The sequence below is a fragment of the Diplotaxodon limnothrissa genome, linkage group LG7, assembly GCF_057381915.1.
Source record: "Diplotaxodon limnothrissa isolate DT_005_m linkage group LG7, D_limnothrissa_male_GT1.1, whole genome shotgun sequence".
In the NCBI taxonomy this organism is placed as follows: Eukaryota; Metazoa; Chordata; class Actinopteri; order Cichliformes; family Cichlidae; genus Diplotaxodon; species Diplotaxodon limnothrissa.
In genome coordinates, this window is record NC_140602.1 from 50,756,346 (window position 1) to 50,778,020 (window position 21,675).

General features: G+C 40.0%; 1 protein-coding gene across 1 annotated transcript in view; it reads right to left on the reverse strand.

Moving 5' to 3' along the window:
• Positions 1–6,080: 6,080 nt before the first annotated feature.
• Positions 6,081–21,675, reverse strand: part of hcn1 (hyperpolarization activated cyclic nucleotide-gated potassium channel 1) — a 74,025-nt gene continuing 58,430 nt past the window's right edge. The window contains exons 7-8 of the mRNA XM_085358355.1: positions 15,501–15,665; positions 6,081–7,159 (exon numbers count right to left, since the gene is read on the reverse strand). Coding sequence (XP_085214481.1) covers positions 6,081–7,159; positions 15,501–15,665 — 1,244 coding nt within the window. The remainder of the gene's footprint in view (positions 7,160–15,500; positions 15,666–21,675) is intronic.

Genomic DNA, 21,675 nt, shown 5'->3' on the forward strand with positions numbered 1-21,675 from the left:
AAAGCGACCATCTGGTGTGTGTGTGTGTGTAATCTGTAGCTAAATAGCAGATGCAAACAGAGACAAAACAGCAGCAGGGCAGCACTTGCATTCCAATCGTGTCCACTGTTTTGGCTCCCAGGAAGCTTTCATCCAGCAGTCCAGAACACTGTGCATCTAATCAGTGCTTGCACAAATACTGAGTAAACACAAACATACACACAGACATACACGGGCTGACTGAGCGAAATGAGCCCCGCTCAGAACACAGGAGAAATATCAGATGTGAAAGAAAGGGTAGACCACAGGACAGCGATGACCGTTCTGCGGTGACTTTGAACCGCTCTTCACCGGCGCTGTCCCCTCTTTTTTGTTTGTTTATTCTGACTTCTGTGAAGGCATGCTCAGCATTCGCCTGGATGGCAAAAACACATATTTGACCTTTGCATGGCGGCATGCGCAAACATAGCAATCAGAATGTCAACATAAGAAGACACAGCATGGCCATACTTAAACAAACATGTACTGAGATGCTGACTAGCTCCACAGTTTGTACTTGACAGGTACGTAAGTTGAGACTAGCGACATCATACAGAGTCAAAGCTGACATTTCTTAACTTCGTTCCCATAAATATTGGGTCACTTTGTTTTTTTTTAGTCATGTGTACTTCGGGAATCAGAGGGTCATTTTGCAGTGAATTGTGGAAAATGATGGGGTCATTGTCATTGTTTTTAAAATTTCCAGCAGCGTACTCCAAACTGCTCCAAACTCCAAACCATCATCATTGTAGCTGTTATGAGCGTCTACTCCGATAGATGTGATGCAGACAGCATACAAAGTAATCTAAAAAGCATCTCTAAATGACCCCAAGCATTATGCAGCTCCTTTGCATTATATTCTGTATGAAAACAGGACAGCACTGGTTGAGCTTAATATCTGTCGGGGACTCAGTCAGGCTGTTCGCTACAGCACTCTGTGCTTCATGCTGTTGTGCCCTTGGTAGAGTTTAATAATGTAGTTTAACTGACATGGCCGTGGACTCGCTTGCTATTGGTTAAACCAAAGACTTTGATATTTAATTCCCCTGTAAATAAATTCAATCAAGTCACGGTCATACCAAGGTTAAGGCACATGTTCTCCCCGTGTAATGCTGAAACTACGGGCATCTGTCATTTATATGGATGTCACTCGCCCTGTTGTGTTTCCTTCTCTTCCCCCTTCTCCTCCTCAGGGGTGGGATTAAGCAGCTCGTGTCATTCATGAATCCTTCTGAGCAACTCCTCAAATCCCATGCCGCTTTCAAAACACAACAATGCTGAGACCAGTGTTTGCAGATAGGAGATTCAGAGCATGACCTGTGAGTAAGTGATGAGGGGCACGCCATACCATCAACTAGTCAGTCCCTGGTTTGATGCCTGACTTATTTGCACCCTTCATGTTAATCTTCCTGCTTTGTGCTGCAGCTAACCTATAAGGCAAATAAATAAATAAGAAAATTGTTATGGAATTTGGTCCTCATATTGAGTCTGATGTAAATAGGACACGTGTTGTTGTCATGGGTGTAGTCTTCTTATTTCTTAATTGAAAAGTCATGTCATGTTATTTGGCCCACGGTGTGGTTCGGAGAGTGCGCACTTGTTTGTCTCTTTGTGTTTGACAGTGACAACAACTCGGCTCCCATAATCATAAGTTTATACCACCTGTTCTTGGATAGTGCCCCAGGTATTGTTCTGTTTACACATTTGTCCACAGTGACAGCACGAGCTATTTAAACATGCATACTGACAATGACTGACTTCAGCAGCAGTGGTGGTCTGGGAGATTACATGAGAAGCGCCTTCAGGGAGCTGTCGTGATTTGGAACTAAACAAATCAGCTCAATTAAACTTGTGTGTGGGACTGTTGTAGACGGCGGCCAAACAAGCTAAACTCAATTCTGCTCAATTAGAATTGTATCTTTTGTAAGTTTATTGATGTGATCCTCCATAGAAGACCCAGTTTTTCATGCAACCCCTTGGTAAAAACTCACTGCACATCCCCTGTTACCGTGACCCTGAACTGGATAAGTGGAAGTAAGTCGACGAATGGATAGGTTATTGCTCTAAAACAGAGAAAAATAATTCATTAAATACCAGGATCACTGCAGATTAGCTTTTGTTTGTTCTACTAGATATACTACAGTTTTAATAAAATGTTATTTAGCCTGCATTAAACACTTTACAGACACATGCTGCATCTCCTTATTCCTGCTCTGTCCAGTCTGCTGCTGTAATAATGTGGAACTAATAAATCCCATCTTACATGAGCATGTATTTAGTAACTCTTCCCCTATGAATAGATACTGAGAAATCTACCTTTGTATTATGATTAGATGACCAGTAGTTTTATTTGTTGGTAATGACACAAAATGTGTTGACAGAAATGTATTCCCTGATGCTCTCAGAGCCTCTCCATCACTGCTTCATCCCTTCTGAATATTTCTCCATTTTCCACATTATCTAACACTTGTTAAAACCTGCGAATGGGCAAAAGCTCAATCGCTGTGAAAACACAACGACACGCACTCAGTTTAAATGACAATATGTTGTTTATTTTCTATATTTTCAAGGTTTATTATTTACAAACAAAATAAACAAAAAAAAAATCAAAAAGATTTTTTGACAAACACTGTTTGTCTGCATATTCTTGTAAGAAAGTTTACATTTATCTTTCTTTCGTCCGTATTAAGTAACCGACTGACAGTTCTTTTTACTCGAAGCCTTGGATTACATGAATGAGCTGAACAGTGATCATGTGAGTGGGGTTTAAGAGGACCGAGCAGCTCACCGTCGCTCCCGCCCCTCCTTCCACTACGCATATCATCAGTAAACATATGAAACCTGTGGTCGTCAAAACCAAATCAAAGATTTGGCTCGTCCTCTCTGGGCATTGTCAGTTCTTTTTGCATCTCTTGTTTTTTTTCTTCTCCAAACCAACAAAACAAGAAACAAAAATATACAAATATATGTGCTGGTTTGTTGAGAGTCTCTATACTGCTAATATGTAAGCTCATTAGTTTGTGTTATACATCACCATTAATGCCCATTCCAGTATGTTAGTTGCGATTGGTATAGTGAAAAAAAAGCACATAGTTGGGAAGCTCTCCCTCCAAAGGCAAGTATCAAAAACAGCACAAACCAACAGTGCCGCTGTCCATCTCGACTGTGAACTAGTTCCTATACACTATGGCGTATTCACGATTAAGCGCTCTTCGTTGTAAATAGAACATCTCCACCCAAATACCCGGAGATATTGCTCCCTCACTGCGACATCTAACCTAGCTGAAAGAATCTACATGTTGTTATTAGTAAGTCAGAAAGTGCAATTCAAAACAAAGACAATGACTTAAAATGTTTTGCTTTGGCCAGTTTCCTTCCACGCGTCGATATTCAACCCAAACGTCAGTGGTTAGCTACAAAGAAAGGTATAAAGGTGCTCAAATTTGTACAATGTCTCACTGGTGTCACTGCAAGTCTAAAGATTGCACTTCTTCTCTATTTATTTTTTTTTTAAACTGTACATAAACCTCACTGAATATCTATATAGCTTGACTTAGAATGTTAGAAACACCTGCCTCTAAAAGTTCGTACCGGAAGTAAAGATACCAATTGGATAAACGGAGACATTTGGCCATCTTCATTGCTTACTCCTTTCTCGTCTAAAAACACTGAGACATAGAACACAGAGTATAGTAAGGATGATTGCGTAGTAGTGTGCAGAAGTGCCCCGGACCACACCCCACCCCGTCCCACCCACCCCAATATGCACCAAGCTCACACTCATAACAAAGGATGGAACATGGCTATAGTTTAGGCACAAATACTTTAGAATGTCCATGTGAAAAGTCAATGCTTCTGTTCACACACAGATAACATCTAGGCAGACAGACAATGAACAAAAACATAATCTAACATTACATTTAACGTCAACATTTTTGAGATAGTATCTTTTTAAGTATTTGTGACAGCGCATGCTTTCGTGATGGGGTTGACTGTATTGGTACACTATCGGCACAACCTGTAGTGAAGAGCCATCTTTTAACATGGTTGCTGTGAGGGCTTAGTCACTTTAACCTGATGGGACACGGGTGCCATGGTGACTCTGACTCTGAGTAGAAATTCTGCATGGCCGAGACGTTTGATCAAGAAGACCGCATAAGCACGGCCGTCTTCTATAAGCAGGAAAACGACTGGTCGTCCTGAGATTTCGTGTAGATTTAAATATTCAAAATATTCCCTTTGACAGATATTAAAATATTGCTTGCTCGACCTTGCGTCCATGCCTCAAAGTCCTGGTCAGTTTAGAGTAGCTAAGCCCACATAATGGATTTACATGAGACAGAAACCTTAATGCAAACCAGCATTTCGTTTTTTCTGTCACTAACAGCGGTTTATAAACAGCTTTCAGTGTAAATGTCCTCCTGCACAACTGAGTGACTGAATACTTGATGTCTTGAAACTAAAACATAGGTACTAGAAATGTTGTGCTTCAACTGATATGACAGCAGTACAGTACAAATGTACACCAGGAGCTGGTTAGCTCAAAATCTAAATTGTGGTTTATATATAAAAGAAAAGGAAATATAATGGGTAAAAAAGGAAAAAGAAAGTCTAATTTTCACACCTAAGCCATACATGTTCATACCAGCTGTGTGGTAAATAATCCCTGGCAGTACTTTGGAGTTACGTTATAGAAAAGAAGCATTTGCTTTTAATAGGATGACACTGAAACGAAGTTGTGTATTGTAGGTAAATACTGTATACTGTATGTCCACTCGATGTTAAATCAGAAACTACGCTAGGACTAAGGGTAGTATACAGAGAGACAGAAAGAGAGAAGATAAGATTTATAAATGTCCTTCAATCAAGTAGTGCTAGCTATTGCATTAAGGTTTGTTTATCTCTCATAAATGATATCCAGGTTCCTGATAGAAGTAAGACATTGTTATGATAGAGAATGCACCACACAGTATCTGTAAATACTAGATCTACAAAACTATTTACAGGACACATATAGTTAATTTTTATGTCACAGTCTATTGCATAATGGTGATAATCTTTAGTTTATAAATACTATAAATATACACAGAAGTTTTAAGCAACATTAAGTAACATCTCAGCCATCAGAAATCAGAAATAGAAAACAATAACATCCATCCATATCTGTGCACACACTTCATTTTCCTCCAAAATAAACAAAGAAAGCAGCATTTCTAATATCTATTCCCTTTGGACCCATAACACTGCCATGGTTTGTGTGTGTGTGCGCCTCTGTGGGGATGTAGTGGTTTATCAGACTGTATTTTTCATCGCAGACAGCAACGGAATAGTTACAGTATTGTTATTTTGTTCTTAGGTGAGTTTCCAGGAAAATGGTTTGAGACCGATTGTGTGCTTGTTAAGATTATTGGTCGGCATTATTTGCATTTATTCTTCCACAGTGGTGCTAAAGCTGCTTAATAGGAGAAGATAAGTTTGCTCTTCTTTTAGTAGAAAATGAAAAAGTCATTGTGAGAGTCCACAATGCAAACAAGTTTTTAAAAAAAATCAAGAGCAAAAACAAACAAAAAAATTCAATGAAAAATAAAAAAACTTAATTTATATATATCTATATATATCTATAGATATAGATATATAATTTTTTACATTTCTCAGAAAGGAAGACTCATGTTTATACTACAGATTGAAATTGCCATTGCCAATGTTGTTGGTGTTTTTTTTGACATGGTCCCATGCACACAAACACACACATCCCCGTGCACACACGTGCACACACGCTTTCACATCTATATATACATATCTATATATGTATATATAGATATGATCAAAGAAAGGGCGTGTATCTGTATAATATACATTCTTAAGTTTAGGGAGACAAAATTGTCTAAAATATAATACATGGGTTATATATACAGCATTTCTATGAGGTTACTTTAGAAGAAAATTGGAGAGAAAGAAAACAATGCCAAAGTTCCTCATTTTGACCTCTTTTGTTCTAGCTCCATTAAAAATGATTTGAAACATATTTCTGTTTAAAAAAAGAGAGGGAGGGTAAAATGGGATCATAAATTTGATGCAAAACGCATTTTGTCTTGCTCAGTTTCTGTACTGCTGAGCACTGAATCTCTTCTAGATCCGGGAGAATCCCTGTGCTGGGTTGAGGATGAGGACGCTGCTGCCACTGCTGCTGCAGCTGCCGCTGCTGCAGCTGAGCGCACGGGAGGCAAGGCTCCTGACGACATCTGGCGGAATAAATTGACCCGCTGGGGCACAGTGGTGCGGATGCCACTCTGTAGATTCATTCCCTGGATCACCGCTGCTGTGGGTGGCACGATGGAGGCCAGGGAGTCTCCTGAGGTGGGATGCACTCTGGGCCCCAGAGATGTGTCATGTGGTAGTGATGGTTGGGAGGCTGATAAGTGTCGGATGTCTCGACTCAAGCTGCCTGATTGTAGAGCCTGCGTGCTCTTGTGGATGTCCCCCCGCTGAGGTGAAGGGACCTGCTGCTGCTGAGGTGACGCCTGCTGCTGCTGTTGCTGCGCTGCAGAGGATGTGGCTGCAGTTGGCGCAGCAGGCTGCTGAGCAAGCTGTTGCGTAGACAGAGATGGCTGGGGAATGGGTTGCTGGATAAGGGACAGCTGGGAGGCTGTGGGGGAGCCATACTGGAAGCTCCGGTTAGCCAAAGGGGTCTGCACAGGCGGGCTACACATGGCAGCTGTGAAGGAGCAGGGAGACATGATTGTGCCTTGCTGTAGTGGGGTCTGTGACAAATTTAGGGTGCCACTTTGAGTTTGGTAAAGCCCCTGTGCTGCAGCAGCAGCAACGGCAGCGGCTGGCATCATGCGGGCAGCGGAGGCATTAGCAATAGCTGAAGCGCTGTAGGTCAGGGGTACAGAGGACTGCTGCAGCTGAGTGGTGCCAAAAGCAGTGGAGAAGGGCGGCTGGGCTGGTGAGTTAATAATGGAATTTCCTGACATTGGTGTTGAGTTCATCCCGGTTACCGACTGCTTGCGGTCCACCATCATTACCATCTCCCTGTCCTGACGGATAATCTGCTTCAGCAGCTCGTTCTCCTGTGTGTTGAAAACCCCGGCGTTCAGATCCTTCTGGAACTTCTGCAGCAGCAACGAGTTCTTCTTCCCTGTTGGGGTGCAGTCAGGACACGTGAATACACACAGCCACGGTAAACTTTGGATAAACTATACTGCACCACAGGAATAAACAGGATACGGGTCAGTAAAGACGCAGCTTGTGGGTTTTAATCACACATTAGCTTCTTCCTTTGATCAAGGCCAATTCTTTAACAGAGGCATTTCACTGTATTCATTCCACATTCATTCATAAATGGGCTACTTTTAACCACACAAACTGCATCTTTACACATTCACTAAAGGCTGTTACAGTGAATAAACCTTTGAAAGACATTAAATGGAAATGACTGTGGGAAATATACAGTTTGAAGGGGTGAAGGACACGTAAGGAGACAAAGATTACTGAAAGTGTGACTTGATAGCACAGACTGTGAAGTGGCAGTGAAACACAGAAGAATACTGATGAGTTGTACCCACACATGACATGACTGATTTTAGATATTTTAGAAGAAAAGGGTCTAAGGCTTAATTTAAAGCCACGGTCTAGCTACATGGTCACATTGACATCAAAGCCATAACACATCACAAGGGCATTCTGCGTAACATCTATAGTGTGGAAACAAAGTCAAATAAGAAGAGAATATATCTTATTTTATACATTATGTATCATATACATAATGTATAAAATCTAACTTAATATTAATCATCTAACCACACAATGAATGGGATTCTCTTCAAGTTATATTTTATATTGACTAGTGCAAAGCAGTTTGTCTGCATATTTAAACAAAACACAGTATTCCTTTAATACTGTAAACAAACTGCTTTTAAAAAGTACTCCACTCATATGCACTATAAAGGGCATTTTGAGCCCACATGAAAGTCTTTCCTAGCATGTCACAGGTCTTGAACCGTAATAATAAAAGGCTTGGCAGATGGCTTTTTAAACACCAGCCACTTTTGTGGCTTTGGGAGTTTGAGTAAAAAGAAGAAGCTGTTGTAAATGGGCATATAAAGACATCTTCAAACGAGCCTGTCTTAGAAGGAATTGCCAAATCTAAAGACCTAATAAACATATTTACTTTGAGTGATAGTGTCCAAACGTCTTCATGGGAAGTGTTTCCTGTCATTACTACTGATCGTGTATTGACAAGCAGCAACGCATTGCCGGTAAAGAAGACAAAGTGGACTTTTAGTGTGCTCAGGGCTTTAGCCACAGTCAATCAATCATTCAGCCCTGTCCTTGACTGGCAGAAGATTTTTCCACTGAGTTCACCATTTGGCAGCATATGCTGGATGGCTTTCACCTCTCAAGGCTGCTGGTAAGTCATGCATTCAACTATAAGACAGGACTTTTGCTGCTGTAGCAGCTGAAAATAGATTGCTGTAATATTTTAATGCATTTTTCTCAGGATAAAGCCCTCAGTTTGATGTTTTTCTCCTCGACTGCAGCAATCTCTACAGGGTCGGGTAGCTAAAACAAGCACCACACACTAATTATAAGACTATCGTTAACTTACACGTCTGTTTTCATTGCATATTTAAAGGTGACAGGATTAAACTCTGTAGATTGGAAGGACAACACATGTTCATTGTTTGGTGTGCTTGTCACTCTGACAGAAACATCTGAACACACCAACAAGTTAGAGACAGGGGCAATAACTGGGTTTCAGGGAAACAGGGATTCTTCTGTATACCTCTGAAAAGAAAAGTATCTCATTATCAGTGTTTTGTGCACAGTTAAATAGAGTTAAAGTCAGGCAAACTTAGTTTACTGTACAGTATGTTTACTGCATATTGATACTATACAAGCTAAAAGCACTTACTTTCATTTTATTATATCTGTCATACAGACAGTTTCAAAAAATGCCAATATAGCATTTTGAGCTACACATATGCAGCAACATTTAGGTTATTTTGTTAGAAACAAATGATTTCCGTTCATTACGTGGGGAGCTGTTATTTTCCATGGTGCATCATGGCTACAGCACGTGAAATTCCCATACATTCATATATTTGCTTTACAGTTGATCCTATTGAATAATACAATTTGTAGGTATGCAGAATGATGAAAATTTTAACAATAAACATTTGTTGTGAGCTAACTTGGTTCAGCTGCCCAGACCAGGCTGAATCTACATTGCATCAATAGTTCGTTCAGCTTATATATTATTTACACTCTTTATTTGTACCTAAATAACTTTATTTACTTCATGTTGCACATTTACAGAATTACTGTCTCGCTTTGATCACAGAATTAAACTTACCCCAAAAAACAAATACATTGAGAGGATTGAGAGGCAGACATATTGTATAAGCTCGGCAAAACCTGACATATTGTGTATATTTTCCACTAATACTTTCCGGGCTAATAAATACAACTTGGTAGGAATCCATTTCTCCCTTTCTGTTTCAGCAAGGCACTTTGGGCATATTACTACTAGAACAGTAGCCCATTTCTAAACTTGAATAGAAAGGCTTTGGAAACAATATGCTTTAAAAAAAAATAAAAAGTAAAAGTAAAAACCACTCAGCTTTGACAAAATTAAAATAAATAATAGTAAAAATATCAGATAAGTCCCCAATTCCCACTATTTACATTCAATACACTAAACATAAAACAGCTTGATAGCCAACAAACATCAACCAATAAAAAACAAAACACAGAACACAATATAATGTTTACAGACATCATATATAATAGACAATGAAGACTGTATTAAAAAATGCATATCTTTGAAAGATAACTCCAGATGCATTCATGTTTTTACAGATAGATATCTATGTGTGAAAAAATTACTGTGTTGAGTCAATCTACAGGGAACTCATTCACTTGATGTACTTCCTGTAATGCCATTACACTGAAACCAAGAGGGCACACATGAGATAGTCCTCAATGAACAGCTAAACAGTTAGCTTCAGCTAACAGTTACAAAAATGACTTACATATGCTAGAAAAGCCTTTATTTTAGTTTTGGAAATATGGAATTTATTATATGTCACAATTGAAATAAGAAAAAATACAGATTTTGCTGTACCAGTTCACTTTTTTTTCTCTTTACTAATTATAATTTGTTTTGTTATATCTATAAGAAACCAAATTTTGCCTATAAAATGTTAAATAATAAAATGTGCATACTACAAACTATATATTCTAGCAGACTTTGGTGGTCAGCAGGAGCTCAAATATCAAATGACAAAAGCTAAGAAAGGGTCTACAGCTAACATTCTATGAATTTTATGTTAGTGGGATTTGGCCTTTTACAGCGACTGAAAACTAGTATAAAATTTATTGTCTTATACCCGGTCTTTTAGCCTGACGTCATTAGCCGTTTCCAGGTCCAAACTCCGCTTTAGGTCCCAAAGTCAAAGGAACACCGTGGCATCACTGAGAGTTAAAAACTGTCTAAATTCTTTTATCTGAAATAAAATGATCAGTGTGGCTGCTCTACCAGGTGTAACAATTAAGTTTAACATCCAGACATCCATGAAAACAGAATTTATGACATTTAATGGAGTTAGAAGTTAGCGGGAAGTTAGCTCGCTAGTTTCCACGTAAACATAATATACTATGTTTTGACTGAGGGATTTCTGAAAAATTCAAATGTACAGCTCTGCTATCACTTCCGAAATAAATGAAGACATGAAACTAAATATTACTGATGTTTGTGGGGTTACTGAAGTTGGGCTAGCTGGTATATAATGATGTGCTATGTGATGGCTAGCTGCACAGCTGTGGTTAGCATAATATAAACATATTAGCACAATGAAGCTGGAGAATGGAGAACAACTGAGATAACTGACCCACAATACAAGGTTAGTGATTAATTTACTGCTGCATGGGCAGGTTTTAAAAAGCGAGCTTTAAAATGAACAGTGATAATAAAAACCAAGAGGCCGGCAGTGATCACTGCCTTTTTTAGGGGCTTGTTCAGATTAAAGAGAACAAGATACAAAGCATCAAAACATGTTAAAAACACAACAGCCTTAATAAACGCAGAGTAGTCTGGACCCGGAAACAGGGTTCACACGTCATCACTTAAAGACCGGATAGACATTTCAAGTGTTTACAAAAGTTGATGACATGTTTTGTGGGCGGAGCCCAAGTGGTGGCAAGAAGTGGCAGCTGTTGTTAGCATTGTCACTAGTTAAGCTAATTTTTTACGCTAGGATATAAATCTTTCTCCAGTTATTTTAATCATTTGCCAAGCCAGAGGCAGGGGAATGCAGAATTCCTGCAGAAAATGTGGACCAACAAATCCAATACCAACATACAGACAGAAACTGCAGTTGCAAGATTAGTATTCATTATTTTTCGGTACAAGTGCAAGGCTCATTGTAAATTTTGGTTGGTGTTACTAGCTACCACCCGGATGTATTTAAAAATGTCATGCATAACTTTAAGGTTATACACAAATGGATTGCATTACTATGTTATATTACATACTTATATTTACAGGCCTGAATATTGGTCAAAGAAGACTGTAAAGTGGCTTAATGGATTTACAACAGGACCATTGTGGACTATTTCGCAGCTGCCCTCTGTGAAAAAGAAACGTCTTTGATTTTAGAAAGTAACATGTTTTAAAGTTTAAGCCAAAAGATAACACTGACTTTCTTATGATCAGTGTCAGTTTTGAAAATTATTAAAAACCCACATACTTCAAGCCAGACAATCAGAAACAAATCTTTTCTGTCGATGATATATGAATAAATAATGAAATGGGATCTCGGCATGTAACAAAGATTGTATGTGCCATTGCATTAGTAAAGGTTTTACTAATCGGCAGACATGATTTCATTTGTGAATACACTTTGAACGAAGCATTCAAAGATTTATTAAAAATGTCTGAGCTGAGTTAATAATCCAGTTGATTATTCTGCGAAAAATCTGTTGCAAATCAAAGATGACATGTAACGCTGAATATGATATCTTTTGTTTCCTTGATTGTCTTATTTACTGACATTGACATGATGCGTTTCATCAAAAGGTTTTCAGCTTTAGTGTGGGTGAATTGAGTTATGTGTCACTGATGCTGGAGTTAAACAGTCAATGTGACTTTGAGTAAAAGTTCTTGGAGGATGAATTTGAGACTGGATCCATTTAGCAAGCTTTAATAGGTCAGTTTGCTCCTGTTCGAATACTGGAATTGGAATAAAGTGTTTACCTGTTGCCTACTCGTCGGCCAGGACACTCTTGAAAACGAGATGAGCTCGTCTCAAGACGGACTCCTGGTCAAATAATTTTTAGATAGATAAAAGATAATGTCAAATGTACAACACGTTATTGGTTTCAAAGCATGGTTACTTCTTTTTCTTTCCTTTTTAGAGCAAGACAGGCATGTAACCAAATGCAGTTCAGATATAGAAACGATACAACCAGCACAGATCATGACAAAGTGTCTTCCCTCGTATGAGACAAAACCCCCTTCATGGCTAGTCTGAAAGGATGGATCGAATCTATATCACTCTGAGAGGTGTCAGTCAGAGTGGTTAACTTTGAGTTTCCAACATTTAGTTATTGGTAGTTATTATAAAAAGGGCAAATGTAAATTAGGCCTTATTGAGGTCAAAGGGCACTCAGTATGTCGTGAAAGCCTCAGCAATGCAAAATTAACACATTTTATCAAAGAAGACTGTAAGACTTTTGAAAAAATATGGTAGTCAAAATAACACAACTTTGTCTCCTGCAAATTATGCTCATATACAACTGAATCACAATTGGTTATTAGTGCTTTATTGCAGGGAGCAGGGTAATGTAAAGTCTTTCTGTTGAGGGCTGACTGGATAGAAATACAGCCCCTTGTCTGATGCAAAATCCATAAACATAACATTACCTAAAGTGCTCAAGATAACACACAACCCCCTAACTAACACCATACCTCAAAGGCTGCTCAGCAACCATCCTCACATTTCAGTCTCTGTTCTGTTCTCCACTGTTGCTTTTATTTACAGAGCTAACATTCTTGTCGTATTAATTTTTTTTCATAAAGCAGCTTGTGTTTATGTACACTGGGTAATTTCTCTTTTTCTTAATCAAACTGAATACCTAGAATCGCGTAATTCTATTGGTATTGGTGCCAGCTACTAAATTTCTGGTACTGTGATATCCATAGTATGGGGGTGCAGTGCTTTCAAGTTCACAGTCACATCTACGTCTTGCTTGTGATCTCTAAGTTTAACTAACTACAAATGGAAAAAAACAAAATGCTAAACTCAAAACTTCAAAACGATAGTCGATCTTCTTTTTGACACACGTGTGTTGTGTGTTTTGTCAGGAATTTTAGAATAATCCAGTCATCAGTCAACATTACCCCCTCTGCCCACCCACCAGCTTATAGTTGAATATGAACATAATTCTGAGGAGCACGTGCCATGACGATGAGATACATCACTTGTTGGAGTTTGATTGATTTCAACACTACGGGATTCCAATTTTGAGTCAACATTTGGGTTACAAAGCAATTTGCAATTATTAATGTGCCTGTCTCAGGCAAAACTAAACCACAGATAGAAAGACATGACAAGGAAAAAACAGCAATATCTGACAGAAATGTAGTTACTGCAAAACTAACATGAGACAGCACAGGAAAACTGTGAAGTTGCAAATTCAAGAATTTTTATTTAGTTACTTTTCCCCCCTGTTTTTAGGTGAAACTGTTTCCACGTTAAACAAATCACTAACAACATTACGGCCTCTTTTAGTAATCAATCCACAGACATAAAAAAATTGGACAAGACAAGAAGGTGGCTTTATTAGTAGAGCCAGTAGAGATACAGAGTGAGAGGATTTGGCTTTTTTTTGTTTTTTTTGCATATGTGGTACAATAAAAGCAAAGAAGCAGTGTTGCTTCAAAAAGGTAAAACATTTAACCGTCTTCATATGGGGAACATCGCCCAGGTTTTTTTTGACAAATAGGCTGCACCTGATTAATTAACTTAATAAACCACCTTCTTTTCAGAGCAGTCATTTAGACACACCATAGTATTCAAATACAGGTGTTTCTAGTGACATTAATTAGGGTTCTGTGGTATTTATGTGCAAGCCTTAATTATAGTGATGAGAAACACCTGTGTTTACCTACTGCGTAACGTCAAAATGGCTGCGTTGAAAAAAGGTGTATGGTGCCCTGATTAAATCTGTGGGCAAACCTAGCACATGCTGGAAAAGCTCTAAATGCATTGTGTTTTTAAAGAAAATAGAATTGTACTCTTCAGAGATATTACTGTCTAGATATCATGTCGTTTCTAGCTTGATAATCCTAGAGCATTATATAAGGAGTAAGAACATTCCTGCTAGGCTTTAGAGACTTTACAGTGCAGTAAAATTGAAATTCTTCTACCTAGATAGACATTGGATAACAAGATCACTACATTAATTCAGATATTCTTAGAGTAACTAATGAGATTACCCAGCCCAGCGGTTGGATCAGACTACATAGATACCACATCGTATAAAAAGTATAGTAAAATAATCTGCAGTATATTCGTTAAATATCTTTCCTGCTCCACTGTGACACAAGTGGAAAGTAATGTAACAGTGTGCCTAACTTATACATGAAGCATGCTGAGTTATTACTTTCAAGTCATTCATAATGGAATCTTATAGAAAATGTTAGAGCAGACGTAAGAACTTAACGAAGTTGGAGAATGTGCGACATTAGGATCAGTGCAACCAATTACTGCCCTGTTTGCGTTACATACATGTGCCCCTTTTTTTAACAAGACTCTGTGTCTGAATTGTGATCACGTATTGAACTATCATCTGTCATGATTGAATTTCTCTTGAAACATTTCTCTACTAGACAGTAAAAATAATGTGATGACTGAATTAAGCTACACAAGGTCCTCGACTGGACCCGGTGAATGTGGGGGCTCTCTTGTTACCTGACCCAGCTCTTTGTTTCTTTTTATGGGGATTTTGAGAACTCTAACATGGGGCGGGGTGCTGCTCATACCCAGGAGTGCAGATGAGTGGAAAGAGGGCCAGACACACATGCATGTGAGGTTAGCTTCGATCCACTCGCTGACATCCAGTGGGGGGGTCAACACCAAACCAACGAGGGGGCGACCTGACTCCCTCCCGGACAGCGACATGCACTGCCTTCCAGTTAATCCAACCACAAAACGCTACTTTGTTTCTTTAGAAGGATTAATGCTGGTAACATCAAAATTTTCTTTAATATGTAATATTTTTTTTAAGGTAAAGAAAGAGACACGAGAAAAAAAGAAATCAATAGAGAGCATACAGGTCATGCAGCACAAGATGGCAGACACAATGCTTTTATGAGGAAAGAAGGCAAACAAATACTGATAAAGACAAGACAACAAGGCACTATGACAGGCAAGAGATCCAAACAATCAGAGAGAAATGAGGCTCGTAGGTCTTACCAATGCGGTCCAATCGGTCAATGGCGACCGTTTCAAAAGCGCGTCGCATCATTGGGTACTCTTCTAGCACCTCATTGAAATGGTCAACAGAGAGGGAGAAGAGTCGACAATAGGTGTCTGCACGCACACTCGCCGTTCGTCTGCCCTTGGTGAGCAGACAGATCTCTATAGGGCAGGTAAAGGAAAACAAAGAGGACACATGATGAAACTGTAACAGGAGTGAAATGTACAGGAAGGAATCATCCTAGTAATTACAGTACATACAGTATTCTCATATAAATGAGCCTTGAGTACAAAAGGTACAGGAGAAGAAGCTAATGTGAATGCAAATAGAATGTGAAGCCCATCAGCAGTGCTGTCACTTGCATTACGCTAAGATAATTCATCATGCTGCGGAGATATAATAGTGCAATAATATGATGCAGTACCAAGCTTTATTAAGAAAAAACAGGGCGGGCTCAATGCACCGCGTTAAGAGGACGAGACCGAAATATTTCTTACTGACATGACAAGATGTGACTAGAACAGAAGAATTCATCAGCATTGGATCATAATTAACTTTGCAGTCTTCTTCACATTAGATAACACAGCATGCTTGTCTTTATGTGTGAAATTAAACACAAGAGTACCATATACACTAAAATTACTCAGATCATCATTATTAATAGTAATTACATTTTATTATTAGCAGTAGTATACTGTAGCTATAGCATTTTTCTTGTTTTGTGTTCTTGTCATCAGTGTGGAAAGAGTACTTATACACCCATATTTTATTTACAGTTAACACGGACAACAAATGCACTACATTTTTAGTCTTTTGTGAAAAAATATGAGCTCATTTCATCTCGGGAGAAGAAACAGATCCAGACACACTGTTGTCTTTCCTGGGCCAAAACTGAGGCGAAGTGTAAAACTGTTCTGTGATCAGATGAAGTGAAATTTGAAATACTTTTTTTGAAAAGATGGATGCCACATCCTCTGAACTTAAGAGGAGAGGGAGCTTGTTATTAGCACACATCTTTGTTGATACAGAGGTCCATTAGTGCCTATGAAATTGGGTATATGGACATCTGAGAAGGCACTGTGAATGCTCAAAGGTGCAGCTGAGGTCAGAGTGTACAGGTTCGTATCATGGGCATGAATGTCGTGCTGGGGCTTCTATTTATTTCTTTTTCCCAGGTAGCTTGATTGTACTGCATACGTCTTTAATGCTTTGAAATACAAGAACAGATTTTCTCTAATTATTAGTGGGTCAAAAGTACACAGTACAGGGTATTTGGTTAAATTTCCATTTGGAAGTAGGAAGTCAACCCGATGCTTTTGGTACCCACCAGGAAGCTTACAGTGCTTAACAGTGTATATGACTGTAAAATCTGACATATACAGTGTCTGAGCTCATCCAGAAGTTGAATGTGAACAATCCTTCCCTTAATTTTCTTTCCCTGAATCTTTAACACCGCTGAACCCACACCCACATTTGTCCAGTCCACTGCACGACTTCCATCTTCATTAAATCGTTAAATGTTAACTTGTTATGGTGTGATCTTTCTGGGCTCTGCCAGGAGCTGTCATGAAAATAGAGCACAGAGAGTGCAAGATGTGTGAGCAACACTCTCAAGCTAAGGTGTTAGTGCTGTTTTAATGGAAAAAGATTCACTTTCACTGGTACATCCACTAATGCAAGCAGACGCACACAGAGAGAAAAACCTGCGTCATGTTCAAGGGGATAAACAAACACAAGTAGAGTGAAGTACAAAGAGTGGTTGGTTTATCTTTAAGAAAACGCTCTGGTATACCAGTAAACTGGAGACATCTAGAGACTAATGTGCATGCTTGACACGTAGCAGCCAGTGACTCAGTTAAAAACAAAGGTGAGTTAATCAGCTGAGTGGGCGAACTGAAAATAACTTATACTCTCCAAAGTTTGACCTGCTATGGCACTGAATGAGAACGATATCATAGAGTCTTCACTAAATTCAAAAGCTTGTAAAAATGTTGGGACTCCAAGGTTTGGAGGTCTATCTCCCCCCACCACCACTTCCCCTGCCAGTGGCAGACGCCCTCAGACATCGGTGCGTTGGTGGTTCTTTGTGTCCGGGGGTGGGCGTCCAGGTACACACCGGCTCACTCCTGGTAGCTGCTTGTTGGGGCCTGGAGCCTGGGGCTCGCTCGGGCCACTTCAGGGGTGGGGTGCCCTCGGCCTCTCGGCCTGGGGCTCGGTCTCTCTGGCACAGCTGGCTGCCGGCGGAGCTCACGGGCACGTCACTGCAACCCCTCCTGGCTTCTGCTCCGCGGCTGCTGAGTGACCCCTCATCTGGGGCTCTCCTCAGCTCTTACTGGGACAGTGGCGCGGCTGCCCCTCTGTTGGTCTTCCTTGGTCTCTTGTGTTCTGGGGGCGTCTGGATGTCTGGACTTTTGATCTCCTCCATACCTGCTTCATGCCCTGGAGGACGGGGCTGTGGCTCCCCACACCCTCTAGCAGATCATTACATGAAGGAACCTTTTTATACAAGCGCGTCCATGCTCACAGGTGTACACACGGGTGCTCACACACACAAACTACACCCTTTTTGGCTCCTACCTCAAAGCACACTGTGCGCTGTCGATCTTACGTGCTGCACAATAATGTTTAATATTTAGTATTTACTGTTATATTCCCATATATCATCGTGATGTTGTTTATTTTTCTTCTGCTTGTTTTCTCTTTTTTCTTTCTCAACAGGTGATCCAGGTGATTGATTTATGTATTTTATGTCTGCTTATTTTGTTGGTTTTTGTTTTTTGCCCTTTATTCCCGTCCCTCTTCCCCGCTGTTTTTCTTTCCCTCTTTCTTTCTCCCCTTTCTTTTCCCCAGTCAAGTCTGTCCCGTATTTAGCAAGTGAAAATAAAATAAAATAAAGAATAAAAGGTGAATCAAATGGACCATTACGGCAAGGCTGGGTTGGTCCATTTGGTAAAGTAAATCCGTTGGGCATCTTTCTTCACCTTTAGACAATAATTCTGATGGCAAAAGAGCCAAACGGGACAAAAAAAAAAGTTGGTTCTGAGCTTTTTTCCCCTCTTTTTTTTAATTGACCTGAGTCTAGTTACCTGTAGCTTCTCCTCCAGTATAAAGGTAACGCTCTTTTTTTGGCCTAGCATCATATGTCTAACATATGTCTAAGTACAGTTAGGAACATCTGTAAGAGGACTTAGGAGTTTCTGATTATATGTGCATATGCATATGTACAGTGCTCTGGGTTTCTGTGACTTATCTATGCTAAGATGCAGGCCAGAAACACAGTTACTCAGATAAGACACTGCTTAGCTGTCTGCATTTTCTATTTCTACACTGCAGCAGGTGGGTGGAGTCAGCTGGAGACACCTGGACCCAGAGTGTGCTATGTGAAACCATAACCTGCTTCAGACCTCTTCTTCTTCTTGGGCGATCGTGGCTCAAGAGTTGGGAGTTCGCCTTGTAATTGGAAGGTTGCCGGTTCGAGCACCGGCTCAGACAGTCTCGGTCGTTGTGTCCTTGGGCAAGACACTTCACCCGTTGCCTACTGGTGGTGCCAGTGTCCGGCAGCTTCGCCTCTGTCAGTGCACCCCAGGGAGGCTGTGGCTACAATGTAGCTTGCCATCACCAGTGTGTGAATGGATGGATGACTGGATATGTAAAGCGCTTTGGGGTCCTTAGGGACTAGTAAAGCGCTATATAAATATTTACCATTTCTTCATTTTCTGCCTCTCAGCTTTTCCATCACAATGTAAATCAGTTATGATTGGCTTTCATCTGCCATCTCTCTTTCTCTTTTCTCATGGCTTCATACTAAACTTCCATACTAGTATGTTGACAGTATTGTGTAAGCTGCTATAGTTTTTTAAATGTTGTTTGACATTAGGCACACATGAGCCTGTCTTTTCTGAACAAACTTTGTCTCCATTAACATCCTCAGCCCCCCACAGCACAGTTGTAAGTTTAATACCATTTTCTGGAGCCTCAGCGTGCACACGTGGCATTCCTAGGTATGTTTTTTGTGTGTGTGTAAGTTAGAGCCCTGTTAACACTTCCAGTGATGCGGTTTGACACGTGTCTGTTGCCTTGTCACAAAGCATCACTGTTGAACCCTGGGGCATTGCGGATAATTTGTCAACACTTTTTGTGTCACACACTCGAGGCAACGAGCTCTTCTTCCCTCGTCTCTACTTACGGCGGGTGCTGTGGAAATGTCTCATATGACATTAAAGACATTAAAGCCGAATCTGGATTTAAATCTCCTGTCGGTCATTGTCCCTGCACTGTGGTCTCTTTAGTACCTCGGCCTCACAGAGCTGTGTGACGCCAATGTGTACGCTCATTCACCACGCTCACCTGTGATTACTATGCTATCTCTTTAGCATGCAGGTGAGTCACTGACCATTGTCAGAGGTGCTTTGTGACCTACTGTTCTCAAAGATGTCCTACTCATTACTATGGTAATAGTTTCCTGTGTCTGGGCTCAGTTTTGTAACTCGCTCTCTCCATCTCTGAAGCTGTCTCAGTCCCCCTCGCTGATTTTTCATTCTGGCCACGATCTGGCCTGGTTGTAAGGGGAGTGTAAATCATCTGAGAAAAGGGGGTAGAGTGAGATGCCGGGCATAGCCAGCTGCTCCCAACGCAAGGCTAATGCCAAACAAATACGAAATAAAAATACCAACAGGGCAGAAGGCAGCAGCTCTGGTGGGGCTGTTCACCCCTTTTTATTGGGTGAACAATTTACAGTGCATCCCTAATTTAATTTATTACATGACTCATTAAATGTTAGTGTATTTTCTTAATTAATATTTTCATTTTTATAATTAGGCTTATATTAGATGCTGATCGTTCACTGTGAACCCTCCATCTTTTTGAAATACTAACTAAACTTGGGGGTGGGCAATCTGATGATCGTACGAGGTCAGTCTTCATAAGAACTGCTTCATCTTAATACTGACTGAACAGTTTGCTATTTGCTACTTATTTCTATTGTACTTTAGGCGAAAGCTCAAATGGTTACTCACACAACTATGTAGCATTATCATTAATTAAAAATGCTAATCACAATCTGTTTCCAGCTTCCTAATTTGTTTTCTTAATTTTCAATTAATGTTTTTTCTTTTTTGAAAATTAATATTTTCTTAGGTGTTTGTGCTGACTGTAGCACAACGCTAGGCTCTAGGGTGTAGAAAAAAAAATACATCCTATTAACATCCTTTTATTAGAGCCTAGTTGGCCAAAGGCGTTATCCTGACATTTCACCTTAGTTTCATAAACATGATCTGCTTGCTCTGTGTCACTGAGCAAAATGTCTCTGAGTTACAGCCTCAGAGGATACAAAGCCTGAATATGACACATATGCACTTCCAGCAAATCACCACATTACTTAATGCAGAGTTTAAAGCCACCCATATGTGAAACTACATATCTGAAGCAGGTATCTTTTCTAACTGATGTATGTCAGTACTCCTGTGTTTTGAACAAGCAAGGGGAGGAAAAAAAAGTCGATGCATTTCTTTCTTTTCTTTTTTTCTTTTTTTTGATTCGCTTCATTCCATGGCTCGCCTCTGAGACGTGAACTGCATGGAACAGACACACCAAAGTGAAGGTATTCTTAGACTCGTCAGCCTCCTTCCATAGTGGGGATGAACTCAGGAGATAAAATATGCAAGAACCTCTAAAATAGGAAACTTTGCTTTGCTTTCTCAGAGATACGACAATGTCTGCCTGCGGATTTTGTCGGAGTAAACAAAGTGCAATGAAATTACATTTGACATTTAAAAAATTATATCTGGAACGCTTTGGATGGGGAGTGGGAACCGTGCCGAGAGAAAGAGAGAGGAAGAAGCAGAGCACAGCAGAGGACAGAACTGGGAAACTGCTCCTTGTTTTACACCGTGGCAAGTGAATGCAGCGGGAACATATAGATAGGGTGAGAGGAGTTCATGCTCATGTATGTGCGCCTAAGTGTGTGTGTGTGTGTGTGTATGTGTGTGTGTGTGTGTGTGTGTGTGTGTGTGAGGATGAGGGAGGGACCTCTGTGTGTCCTAAGGGATGCCTGATCCACGCCTTGGCCCACTCCAGCAACCAGATGAGAGGTTACGTAACAGCGAAAGCTGACTAACATCCAACAGTGGTTAATGAGAATCTACATTTACAATAACTTAACTTCAAAAAGCA